The 13,462-nt window shown below is 43.1% G+C and overlaps 1 protein-coding gene across 2 annotated transcripts in view; it reads right to left on the reverse strand.

Annotated features, from left to right (window-relative positions):
* Positions 1-13,462, reverse strand: part of NECAB1 (N-terminal EF-hand calcium binding protein 1) — a 298,804-nt gene that overhangs the window by 15,419 nt on the left and 269,923 nt on the right. For both annotated transcript variants that reach the window (XM_088471513.1, XM_088471514.1), the window contains one exon: positions 1,134-1,246. In XM_088471513.1, coding sequence (XP_088327639.1) covers positions 1,134-1,246 — 113 coding nt within the window. The remainder of the gene's footprint in view (positions 1-1,133; positions 1,247-13,462) is intronic.

Genomic DNA, 13,462 nt, shown 5'->3' on the forward strand with positions numbered 1-13,462 from the left:
TGCCCTCATGATCCAGCACCCTTGGGTGGCTGCCTGTGCAAGGGGGCCGTTTTTTTCAGCAGCGGGAGCAACACTTGTACCACCTAACTATGCCATTAGCAGCACCTGACCATTATTCCAGTCCCGCTAGGTTGCGTGGATCAGTGTGCCTGCCAGTGTGGTGATAATGAAGCAGAACCGCTGCCTTGTCAGCAACTTCGGGAGAGAGGACCAGAATCAGTCCCGTAGCAGATGCCCCATTGTTGGCTATTAAGTTACTGATAGGGTAATGCAGTAGATCCTTTGTATGTAATGTTGTATACCCTTTTGTGAAATTGCTCCAGTAACTGTAGTGTGATTATGTTTTAACTCATTATGCAAATTGCTATAATCACTGTCAGTGTTCTTTACTTTAATATACATAAACCATACTTTATTCAGATTATTTACCTGGGTGTTACATATGCTTCCATGTTCACAATACTTGTGGGAGGTGGAAAAGCGGCAAAAGGTCGCCCAGAACGTACTGACTTGGTGAGTTGAGTCATTGCCAGTTGCCCTTGGGCTTGGCTGGTTGGCCAGGGATAGATAGCCTGTATGTACCCAATATCTCATGCCATACTAGTAATAAATCATATTCAACACATTCAAATATCTTATATATGCAAATAAGTTACCGTGCAACTTTTTTATTTGCTTATAAGATACTATTAAAATCTAAGCACAGTGCTGGACCATAATTAGTAATGTGTTCAGCTTTACCTCCAGCCATACTCCCCCAATCGTCCAGAACTATGGCTGCAGAATGGAGAATAGGAGATAGGCCGCCCCTATATCAGTTGTAGGTACAGTCAAAATGTAACCAACATCCCAAACAACGTTAATGCAAAATTAACATATAACTACATTAATATTACACACATAACTATATTAATTTACACATCTAAAAATCCAAAGGGAAACAAATAAATGGATAATAATTTTCCCCATTATACTCAGTTACGCCCCAAACCCCCATTTTAATCAGACCACGACATCACCAAAGCAGCATCTCCTATTGGAACTGTTGGAATGGAAACTGATACAAGTAACTGGCACTGATACAAATAATTACACAACAAACCACAAGTACAACAATCATATAAAATACTCACTGTAAACAACCTGTCTGAGCCGAAACGGATTCTACATAGTGTTTCAGAGAAAGGCGAAATTCATCGAGCTCCTCTATCAGCACAGATAATTGCCGCTGCACAATCATTATGTGCTAAGGATTGCAAAAAGATTGACATAATGTGACAGTCAGACAAAGAAAGATCCATTAATCATGCACAGTTTGTTAGAGCAGACTAAAACAGAAGACAAGCGCATTGGAGGATAATTTCATGCTCTCGCTGACATATATATATATATATTTTTTTTTTCTTTTTTTGGAGCCGGAAAATTCTTTGTGCATGAAGAATCAGCAATGTTCTTGCAGCGTTTAATTTAACTCTCTAATATGGCCGACACATTAATCATTATTTAGTCTGATGAGTACTTTTACATATCTTTTATCTTTTTCCCACTTCAGCAATAAAGTGAGGGAGAGGAATATTCATTGTTCTGATGTTCCCAGCTCTTGTAACGAGGGTATAATCGTTTTTAGAGTTCGTAAAAGATTAAGACACATGGTGAGATGTATTAAATCTTCTAAAGAGGAGAAGTGGGGTTGTTTAGCAACCAATCAGATTATAGCTCTCCTCTTATAGAATATACTAGATAAATGATAGCTAGAATCGAATAGGTTGCTTTCGACCGTAGCACATGTGCATTAAACCTTCGCTGGCGCAGCCCAGCGGAGGACTTCGCGGGACCTCGCCGGAGGGGTGAATATTGGTAAATACCAGTGGATTTTTCGTTTCTATCACAGTGATACTAAACAAAAAATTCCGCTGGTAATTGCCTTAGTTGATAAATGGGGGCCTAAATACTTAAGTATATATATAGAGCACTCTGAACTAAAGACTTTTTTAGAATTAAATTATTATTACGAAGTTTAATAAATAGTAATGAATTCCTCTAATGTTGAGCTTTCAAAATAAAACCAACTAATGAATGTACCTTAACTGATCGTTCACATAGGATTCATTCAACTGTGTGGAAAAAGCGCTAAAAGTACCCATGAGCATTCAGAATGAACTCTGGCTCATCAATGCCACATTTCCTATTGCTTTGTGCTGATCATGTTACACTGTGTTAGGTCTGCTCAACAATGCCCCCTGCTGCACAGCTAGTCACATTGCATTCACCAGGCGATCAATGCAGCTGAGACAGAATCAACCCTGGAGCATGGAAACTGCCCACATGCCAACCGGGTGGTTTTGGTAAAATAGTAATTCCACTAGAAAGCAATGCAGCATCATGTTATAGGAAAATAATGCACAGTATAGATTTCACTTAAAGAGATTGAACTGGAATGGCGACATTGCCGACCATTTGACTGCATCTCTCCGTCACAATTTATGGAGATTACTAAATGCCCAAACTGTAGTGCTGCCTCCTCGCTGGTGCTGGTAACCCATAATCATGCACTGAGTAGATGTAGCCCAATGGTATATGGCTGCACTGCAGAGCGTCTTCACGTCACAGCTGGTATACAGACGTTGCTCATGTTATGTGGCCGGTGTTAGTAAACTCTCCCTGCTGCTTCTGATTCTCAAACAACCGGGATAAGTCACTTTCAGCCAGCACAGATCTGGCTTAGAGAGAGTGAGAGAAGCATTGAGATCACCGGGAAAACAGTACAATAACCAGATAACAAATCCTCAGTGGAAGCAGATGCTGGAAATAAAAGACTGTCCTTCCATTATTTATATCCTTTCCTTTAGGAGAACAGCTGCTAGCCGCACGTAATGACTTCCTAGGCTTCATATGTGGACAGAGTACAAATATCTATCTGGAAAGCACTCAATAAATAACTTCTAGGGAGAAAAATAAAAGGAAAATATCTGACAACAAAATAAAATATTACACAATAAATGTGAGAATTGTTTCTGACGTCTTTGTGCAATTAGCGGATTATTCCCTAGAAATAGTCTAAAACCAGGAATCGCTGCATCTAATGCCGAGGAAGCCGTAGCAAAGCAGAGTCACAGGGTTTTAGGGCCTGATTTAGAGACGTACGTTCATCTGAGCATCAACGCACATCTGCGCTGCACACGTGCAGAAAGGGTCCTGCGATCTTGCTCGCAGACCCCCAAGCCGCAGCATGACTGACACGATTGGGTGCTTGGAGGGTGAAGCGGGGATGTGCCTGGTCGCAGTTCCCGGAAACAGGTGGAGTGTCACCCCCGTTTTCCAGGAGGGATGAGGCCAGGGTCTGCGTCGGCGGACAGAGATTCCTGGCCTTTTGCGTGACCAGGGTGCGGGAAGCTTCAGCTCCCACAGCCTGACCAAAGGAGCAACCATCGCGATCATCGGTCACAGTGCTGGGATCGCAAATGCAGCAAGGAGATGTCTGACACCTCCTCCTGCATTTGCATTGGAGATGGCGGATTTGCACAGCTGCTTGTGTGCGGTTATGCAAGTCCATCAAATTACTGAATTTCCATTGATGTATACCTCAGTCCCAGTCCCATTTTTCCTATGAAATTATATTATGTGCTCCCTATTTTATCCTATCTTTTTCGTCATACAAATATATATCTACACATATATTAAACTGCATTATATCTATCTGCATATATATCTATATATATAGACAGTACTGCTCAGCTTTTTTTCCACACCTGCCTAAAACTTTTGTAAAGTAAGAATGCTTTCAAAAATAGAAGTGTTAATAGTTTATTTTTTATCAATTAACAAAATGCAAAGTGAATGAGCAGAAGAGAAATCTAAATCACGTCAATATTTGGTGGGACCTCCCTTTGCCTTCATAACAGCATCATTCTTCTAGGTACACTTGCACACAGTTTTTGAAGGAACTCAGCAGGGTGGTTGTTCCAAACATCTTGGAGAACTAACTACAGATCTTCTATGGGTGTAGGCTTGCTCAAATCCTTCTATCTCTTCATGTAATCCCAGACAGACTTGGATTACATGAAGAGTGAGTTCCAGGCTCCGGCTGCCGCTGCGGGGAGGGAACTGGGCGCCCGCTGTTTACAATCTCAGCGGGTGCCTGGCAAATGGAGCCACCCTGCGGCGCCGGGGTTAGGTTGCCGGATAAGAGTGGTTCCGTCTCCTCCGGCCCACTTTAACACGGATGGGTGTGGGGGCCCTTCACGTGTGGGGGCCCAGGGACAACCGCCCCTGTCGCCCCCGTTAATCCGGCCCTTCCTATCATATATCCCTATCCGGCATTCCGCTGTCGGGATTGTGACCGGCAGCCGAATATGACTACATCCCCCTCCGGGTGCCAAGCCCTGAAGGGGCTCCTTCATCTATATCATGTGAAGCAACACTTATGTGGTTCACAGATGTGGTTCACAGAAGGAAGCGAGTGTGACCGCTGCTGCTACAGCGTTGCTCTGCTCTGTCCCGGGAGCCCTGCTAACACCTGCAATAGGAGTCAGGAAGGACCCCGCCTGATACCCCTCAGCCTGCACTGCAGCAAGCGATGGTGCACTCACCTGCCTGATCTCCTATCACAGGACACCGGTACAGAGAGCCACCCACCGGCAACGTCTGATTCTGCATTACAACAAACGGCGGCTCACCAGCATATGCTGCTGCAGAGTCTGCTGGAACTCGGTGAGTCTGTCTGACTCTGACCCACCAGCTATTGTCATGCAGAGTACCTGGAGCCCTGCAACAAAATGTACATATCACGCATAATTGTATATGAGTGTCTGTGCCTAATTCGGCGCTGCCGAGGCTAACCTTGTAAAAGCCACAGCGAAACACACGTCGTTGTCCTGCTGTATGTCTGATGCCTCATGTACAAATTGTGACTACTACATATATATGTTTGTACCTATGGACTAAATTTAGGTGAACTATCCCTCGGTTTTGATACTGCAGGACCCTGGGGGGGTGTAGCAGCTCCGAATCAGGCACAAATGCTCCTATACAATTATACCTGATTTGTAAATAATCATACACATCTAGACCCCATAAAATCATATTCATATAATCTATTTAAGTGTGATTGCGTGGATATTTATACACACACCATATTTGTTTACCCTTTTTTTTGGGTGGGGCGCCAAACTCTAACTTGCCTCCGGGCGACTGGGATGAACTTATGCCCCCGCTTCTATTCATTCACTTTGCATTTTGTCAATCGATAAAAATAAACTATTATCACTACTACTTTTGAATCTCTCCCTCCCTCCCTTATAAACTACATCCTGTTTCAACAGTAGTTTAAGTTAGGTAGTATTCAAATTAAAGCAGCAATAAAGTTTAGTTAGCAGTAAATTGTATTAGCTGTAATAATATTATAAATATATTCCTATCCTAGTGTTCCTGTGTATTGCAGTGAGCTGAGAAGTGCCTGTGTCCAGCATAGGGCCGTATTCAATTAGCGTCGAAAACGCAATTGGAGATTAAAAAACTGGAGAAAAGTTTTCTCCATCCCAGATCAGGTGAAAAAAAATGCAAAATCCCTATTTTTGGCTAAAAATGTGGGGATTTCTTTCAGAACCCTTTGGACAGCCCCACTAATGATACTTTAGTGGAAAAAAAATCGTAAGTTGCGCACTTTGGCAAAAAATGACCGCTCAAATTTTGGTTAAAATGTTTTTATTTTCCATGAAAAATCCGTTTAACGTAATGGGGCTGGTATTTCGGAGGGCCATAAGGATGCGTCAAGTGTTCTAAACATCGCATGTGGCTGGCGCAGGCGTTTTCTTAGTGGTTATAAAAAACTGCCTGTGCCAGCCACGTGCAATGTTTAAAACAATTGGCGCATCCTTATGGCCCTCAGAAATACCAGCCCCAATATGTTAAACGCAGTTTTTGTGGAAAAAAACGCTTTTGACCAAAATTTTAGCGGCCGTTTTTTGCCAAAATGCGCAACTTACGATTTTTTTTTTCCGCTAAAGTATCATTAGGGGGGCTGTCCAAAGTGTTCTGTAAGAAATCCCCACATTTTTACCCAAAAATAGGGATTGTGCTAATTGTTTCGCCTGCCCTAGGCTGGAGAAAATTTTTCTCCAGTTTTAGGCGAAAAACGTCAGTTTTTCGCCGTCTTTGGCGAAAGCGTGCACAAATCTGCCGATCTGACGGCCGATTCGCAAACAATGGCGAAAACTGACATTTTTGCCTCTAATTGAATACGGCCCATAGCCTGTAAGTTACACCTGGGGGTAAACTGGTAAAAGGGCAGTTTGTCAAAACAAAAATGTTTTGCTCTTTTTTTTCCTACAGTTTTGAAACCACCAAATTTTACTAAAGGCAAAAAAATTGCTGATAGGGCCCATGAAAATTTATTTATAGGGGGGGGAACAATATTTTATAACATGGGTACCATTTATAGTAGCATGAAATATAGTTTTTCTGTGATAAATATTTTTTTTTTATGGGCCCTATTAGCAATCATTTCATATTGGCAACAGAATATAATTAATACATTATATTGGTCTATTAATCTAATTACTCATCAATTTGGCCCCCTAATATATTAATGAAATAGTATAAAAGGATAATTTTCTCTAATAATAAGGTTTTCGTTAGAAAAAACATTATCCTGTTATTTGGGGGGAATATCTGTTGACATTTGAACAGTAAAACATTTAAGGAACAAAACATCGAAGGTGAAGCAGAGAGAAACATCTAGAACAACAGGTTTTGAAAAGGTCATAAATCTCCAGCAACTGCTGTATTCTCATGTGCTCCTGGCTATTCATTCATATCATACAGAGGCCAGTGCAGGAATGCCATCCAACGTCTACAAACACATAGAGCTTCCCCTGTCATACTCCTGAGAATTCATATAAAAGTGATTAGAATAATACAAAGATGCAGTGTTCTCCCCAGGCTGTTTTTAGCGGGTGCACCACCCGGCACTTTGGGAGCCTGCAAGTGGGAACAGTATCTGGGAGCTGTATAGAAAGGACCAGATCCTACAGACTTTGCAGGTTTTTCATAATCAGACGACTGGGCCTTTAATAAGAAGAGAATTAATATATAAAATGTTATTTCAAGTTTAAATCATTATAAAGTCAGGGTTTAAAACATTTTATTATTGCGAAGGCCCCCACCCGGGTAATTCTTGATGCCACCCGGCTGGAAAAATTTTCTGGGGACAACACAGATATTTAAAACTTATAAACATTTTCTTTGCTTATTGTAATCATTTTTATAGTTAACACTCACCAGCTTTGTGGAGCTCCCTGGGACTGCAGGGAGATGAGAGATGAGGCAGCAACAGCTAAGCCTCGCTTCTGTATAGCCAACTACTCAGTGCCAGATTAATGTTCTCATGGGCACGGAGCTAAAATTTATGAAGGGCCTATTGTGTGCCGCTGCAGGGAGTGTGCCAGTGTCTGTGTGAAAGGATGTGAACACTATTGTCTGCCTTTCATTGACTGCTAGTGGTAAATTTACTAAGATTCAAGATGGTCCCGATTTTCAAGGAGATTAATCTCGCTGGAACTCGCCAAAATTCAGGTGATTTAATCCCTTGTTTTTTACCAAATTTACCAACAGGCGATTTGAGGCTAAACGAGTTGGCCGATGGTGAAGCAGAACGAGATATCTCCCGAGTATCTCGTTTTGCAGGAGATTACTCACCCGACATTGCAGTGTTTTCTCTCTGCAAATCTCTCCCGAGCTAGCAGCCTGCACATATCGGTGAGATGTGTTGGCTGCTTGTGTGTTAAGACTTGTAAAAAAGGGTTAAATGTTTTGTTTTTTTAAAATTACATGAGGTCCCCCCCTAAAGACTAACCAGCCCCGGGCTTGCCAGCCTGTCCTGGTTCTTAAATTTACAGGTAAAAAAATGTGTAGTGTTCCACTGTAAATTTTACGAACCAGCACCAGGCAGCAGGGACAGAGCTGGTTTTAAATATACGGAGAAAAAAAGGAGTGAGGTTTCCCGTATATTTAAAACCAGCCCTGGACCCTTTCTAGCGGGGGACAGATGCCACAGCCAGGGGAGCCCTTTCACCGGGCCCCCCAGCCGCAGTTTCGGGCAATATTATATGCTCATATTCAGTCAAATGATTCAGAACTCATTGGACGGCGCTTCACAGTGCAGACGGACAATGACCTGAAGCATACTGCAAAAGCAACCAAAGAGTTTTTTAAGGCTAAAAAGTGGAATGTTATGCAATGGCCAAGTCAATCCCCTGACCTGAATCCGATTGAGCATGCATTTCACTTGATGAAGACAAAACTGAAGGGAAAATGCCCCAAGAACAAGCAGGTACTGAAGACATTTGCAGTAGAGGCCTGGCAGAGCATTTTCAGGGATGAAACCCGTCTGGTGATGTCTATGCGTTCCAGACTTCAGGCTGTAATTGCCTGCAAAGGATTTGCAACAAAGTATTAAAAGTGAAAGTTAGATTTAGGATTGTTTAGTTTGTCCCATTACTTTTGGCCCCTTAAAAAGTGGGAGGCACATATAGAAACTGTTGTAATTCCTACACCGTTCACCTGATTTGGATGTAATTACCCTCAAATTAAATCTGAAAGTATGCAGTTAAAGCACATCTTGTTTGTTTTATTTCAAAGCCATTGTGGTGGTGAATAGAGGCAAAAATATGAAAATTCTGTCAATGTCCCAATATTTATGCACCTGACTGTACATTCACACTCACTATCACACTCACTATCACACATACTCACCTAGTATCCGAAGTAATCCATAGGGGTACCTATAAAAAAAACCATACTCACCTCTCCTATGCGTAGTTCATGTCCTCTTCTCCAAGTAGGCATCCAAAGGGTTAAAGCAAAAAAATGGGTGTTCCCAAATCCAAACGGACTGAGTAAAGGTATGTGTTTCAACACGTGGGCCCCGTCATTGAAGGAGCCGCCAGCCAATCAGCGGGCATCTCCGCCGGAGCAGCTCGCTAATTGGCTGCGTGCGGTTAGCGTGTCTCCCCATAGGCTTCTATGTGGAGAATTCCCCATTGAAATCTATGCTGGGAACCGCGACATTGTATCTACTGCTGTAACCACAAGGTTAATTGAGGTCACCCTTGTGGTTACAGCAGTAGATACAATGTTGCGGTTACCAGCATAGACTTCAATTTAGCGAGCTGCTCCGACGGAGATGCCCGCTGATTGGCTGGCGGCTCCTTCAATGACGGGGCCCACGTGTGCCCTGGTCATTCACGTGGAGTAAAGCTATGTGGAAACACATAGCTTTGCTCAGTCCGGCTTGGATTCGGGTACTCGTTTTTTTTATTTTAACCCTTTGGATGCCTACTTGGAGAAGAGGACGTGAACTACGCATAGGAGAGGTGAGTATGGATTTTTTTTATAGGTACCCCTATGGATTACTTCGGATACTTGGTGAGTGAGTGTGATAGTGAGTGTGCATGTATGTTATTATAAAATTTTACAGTCACGGTGTATGTTGTGTTTATTACGTATTGCTTTGGTTGTGGAACTACAAGTGCCAGCGGGCCCATAATGTCCCGCATGCTAGTATTTGTGGTTCTCCAAATACCAGCATGCGGGGGGAGGCTTGCTGGTACGTGTTGTTCCACAACTAAATACAAAATGTATCCTTTCTTTTTTTACTACACATACACTGTCAACCCGGCACCCACCACCCTTTGGGTGCCGGGGATAGCCCCGGGCTATCAGCCTAGGCCAGGGGTGCCCTGGAGAGGGGGACCCCTTTATTGGGGAGGTCCCAAACTCCCCAGGGACCCCTGGCCTGGGCTGACTAACAGTCAGGGCTGATGCTGCAGCTGGGGGGCCCTGTGAAAGGGCAACCCTGGCTGTGGCATCAGTCCCCCATTAGAAAGCGTCCAGGGCTGGTTTTAAATATACGGGGAACCTCATACCATTTTTTTTTCCCATATATTTAAAACCAGCTCTGTCCCTGCTGCCTGTTGCTGGTTCGTAATTTACAGTGGAACTCTACACATATTTTTCCCTGTAAATTAAGAACCAGGACAGGCTGGCAAGCCCGGGGCTGGTTAGTCTTTTGGGGGGGGGGGGGACCTCACGTCATTTTTTTAAGTAAATTAACCCTATTTTAACCATTTACAGAAATAAACATACACAAATCACAATGATTTGTGTATGTTTCTGACCATCTCGCAGCTCAGGGGGTTGAGAGATTGAAAAGCGATTTTGACAGAGAGTTTGCTCCTATCTCACCCGAGCTTGTCATCCCGATTCTTGGTAAATTTGAGAGATGTATGTTTTAGGGGAAAAGTACTTCCGATTTGGCTCGATGGTGATTTGATTCGAGATTGCTATCTCACCCGAGTTTTACGAGTGAGATGAGAGAAATCTCTCTCTAACTCACCCGACTTTGCCTTTAGTAAATTTGCAAGCAGGAAAAAAATAAATAAATCACCCGAGATGGTCATCTCGACCTATCTCGATTCTTAGTAAATTTACCCCTTTGAATAGTTTAGATTAATAAAAGAAAAAAAAAATTGTTTACTGATTATTGCCATATTTCTATAAGTGTTCATCCCACATCCCTAGTCACTGCAGTAAAATAATAAATGAACTGCCTTTTTTTAGCTGTTCCTTTTTTAAAAAAAAATAAAAAATATCTGCAATAGTAATACTGGACCATTGATATTCATAGAAAAAGTCACTTACTAGGTTTTTTTTGTACATTATTATTATTATTATTATTATTATTATTATTATTATTATTAATAATATTACTGGAGCTTGCGAAAATATACCTTTGAAAAATCAACCCCTCGTACTTTAAAATTGCACCCTCTGAAAATGTTCTAAATTTGCAACCATGTATGATTACATTTTTAGGGCTCTATTTAAAAAGGAAAACGAAAACGAAAGTGGCATTAATACTTTGCCGTTTATCGCTTTCCTTATATCTATATATTTAATTTATTTAGGTGGCAGGACAGACCTAACAGTAAAGCTAAAGAAACCCATTGCCGTCTTTCGCAGAGATGAACGGCGTGTACTTTGTGCGCATGGTGGGGACGCTACACAGTATGGAAGAGACCAGAAGGAGAACATTCCCTTCCTGCTTATCTACCCTGAGGGCGCACATAACGCCATCCTGAGATGGTGCTATGTGGTACGGTGGGTACACACCTAGCAGATATATCTGTAGGTGATGGTCATTCGTATACACTGAACGCCCATCATCTTCCAGACAGCAGCGGGTCCTGCTTGCCGGTGGGTGCGTAAAAACCCCCTCTCCACAGCTGCCGCTGCATGTGTCAGTGTGTACCCAGCTTTAAAGAGAAGCTTCACTTCTCTCATTTTATTAAATACAGTTTGGGTGAAGCCCCCATTAATACCTATAGGGGTTGCAGCACTGTTATTAGAGAAAAAATAGGAGAAATCGGTGATTTCTCCGCACTCTTCTTTTTTTCTATATAGTGACAAACAAAATGAAAGGCTTTATCCAGCAAACATGGCAGAGAAGAGATTATTGTTTTTGCTTACTATATAGAGCCCTTAGTATCTAACCTATATATCAGACTTTTCTCTGTACTACCTCATACACAACACAGCTTAGCGGAAATGTATATCCATATCTCTCGCCACCCCTTGCACTCCCAGGTCTGGTCCCAAGACAAGAATCATCCCCTTATGGGCGCCTCAAGCTCCTTTACCCTCCCAATTTACCACTGTGTGCATGTGTTCATTATATATACTGTATATATAGTTATATTATGGTCCTTTCAGAGGAGCCCTTCCAGAAAGAAATAACAGGCGCTGGTAATGTGTACTTATCCGTTGTACATTGCTACTCATTCAGTTTGAGCACTGTGTTGTAGTAAGTTACTGCCAAGTATTCATTAATAGCAATATAAATAATAAAAAATACACACACACACACATACATGTTACAATCAAACACACACATATTACAATCACACACGTTACAATCACACACATACATGTTGCAATCACACACACACACATATTACAATCACACATACATATTACACACACACATATTACAATCACACACACATATGCAGATGACAGACATTACACCCACCTTTGATTACTGTAAGTAGACTTTTCTGAGTTTTTTCTCACAAGTGTTAGGCTGCAGTGCCAGGTCAATTCCCGAGGGAGGGGTGACTATCAGGTTAGTTGCCGTGGGAGGGGTATGGGGTGAATGGGCGCGGCTTAGAACACCCGGAGGCAGAGCTTCTGGCATTCCATGGTATACAGTATTGGGGGGGGGGAGCTTAATGCAACTGAGGACGGGCTTTGGGACAGCCCTGGGGTGGAGTTTTGGATAGCCAGGGGGCAGGGCTTCATTCAGGCCCGAGGGTAGGCTGGGCTTCGGACAGCGGGGGTGGAATGGGAGATGAATCTGTCGGCCAGTAGATTAGAATGGACGGGGCTAAAGAATTCTGTGATGATGACAGGAAAGAAGTTTTTTTTTTTCCTGTCAACACAGTATGCACTTGTGGGCCTATTTTCATGGGGTGGCCTGGAGCTGAAGCTCCACCCACCCCATTGTTAATCCGGCCCTGCAACTACTGCTTGCAGAGCTGGGGGTGGGGTCACACCATGGACAGTAAGTTGCACAGAAGGAGATCTAATAGAGGCATGCCTCTGAGTATGGGGGCGTGCCTTGAGCACTGAAGGACACCCTGTATGTGTCATGTGACCAGGAAGTGCACTGCAGTGTTTAGAGATCGGAGCTCAGTCAACAGCAGCAAGAGGAGACACAGTGATGCAGGTATGAGAATCAATGGACACTGACGCTAAGTGTAGTGAGGGCAGAGCTTCAGTGAGTAGGGGGATGAGACAGGCTCCCAGCACTCGGACCCATCTCCATGTGTGCCTCCCTAGCCATTGACCATACCGCACGTCACTGGACCCCTATGTACTAAACTCCAAAAAGCAAAGCTTTTTGGAGTTTATACTTGGTAGTTTACACAATCTTCAGATGGTGTTAACTACTGTAAGTCTATGGAGGCTTCCGCTGCAGGAGAGAGATCTTTCGATCTCTACCCCGCAGCCCCCTGGCCGGCCCTGGAAGCTAACACTGTGCGCATGCGCAGCATCAGCTTCTGTGAAAGACTTCCACAATTTGCCGGAATATAACTCGCAGGGACAGTGGTTACCACAACCGCTGTCCTAGCGTGTTCCCCATGGTACATAGTGGGGATATTTTCCCCTGCGACATGGACCGATAATAATCGTGACAGTACCGCGATTATTAGTACATAGACCCCTTGATCAAATACATAAAGGGGTCAATCCTATTAGGTGTGAAGGGGGTAATTTGCTGTTACTGGCAACAACACCGCAACTCGCGTCCCTATCACGCCAATTTTGTACGCAGCCCTGTGTACACAGTTCTGTACCATAAATGCAGTATATAGCCGCACTTTATGCCACAAGCCTTAAGAGT

The sequence above is a fragment of the Taudactylus pleione genome, unplaced genomic scaffold (assembly GCF_031769625.1).
Source record: "Taudactylus pleione unplaced genomic scaffold, aTauple2 ptg000114l, whole genome shotgun sequence".
NCBI lineage: Eukaryota > Metazoa > Chordata > Amphibia > Anura > Myobatrachidae > Taudactylus > Taudactylus pleione.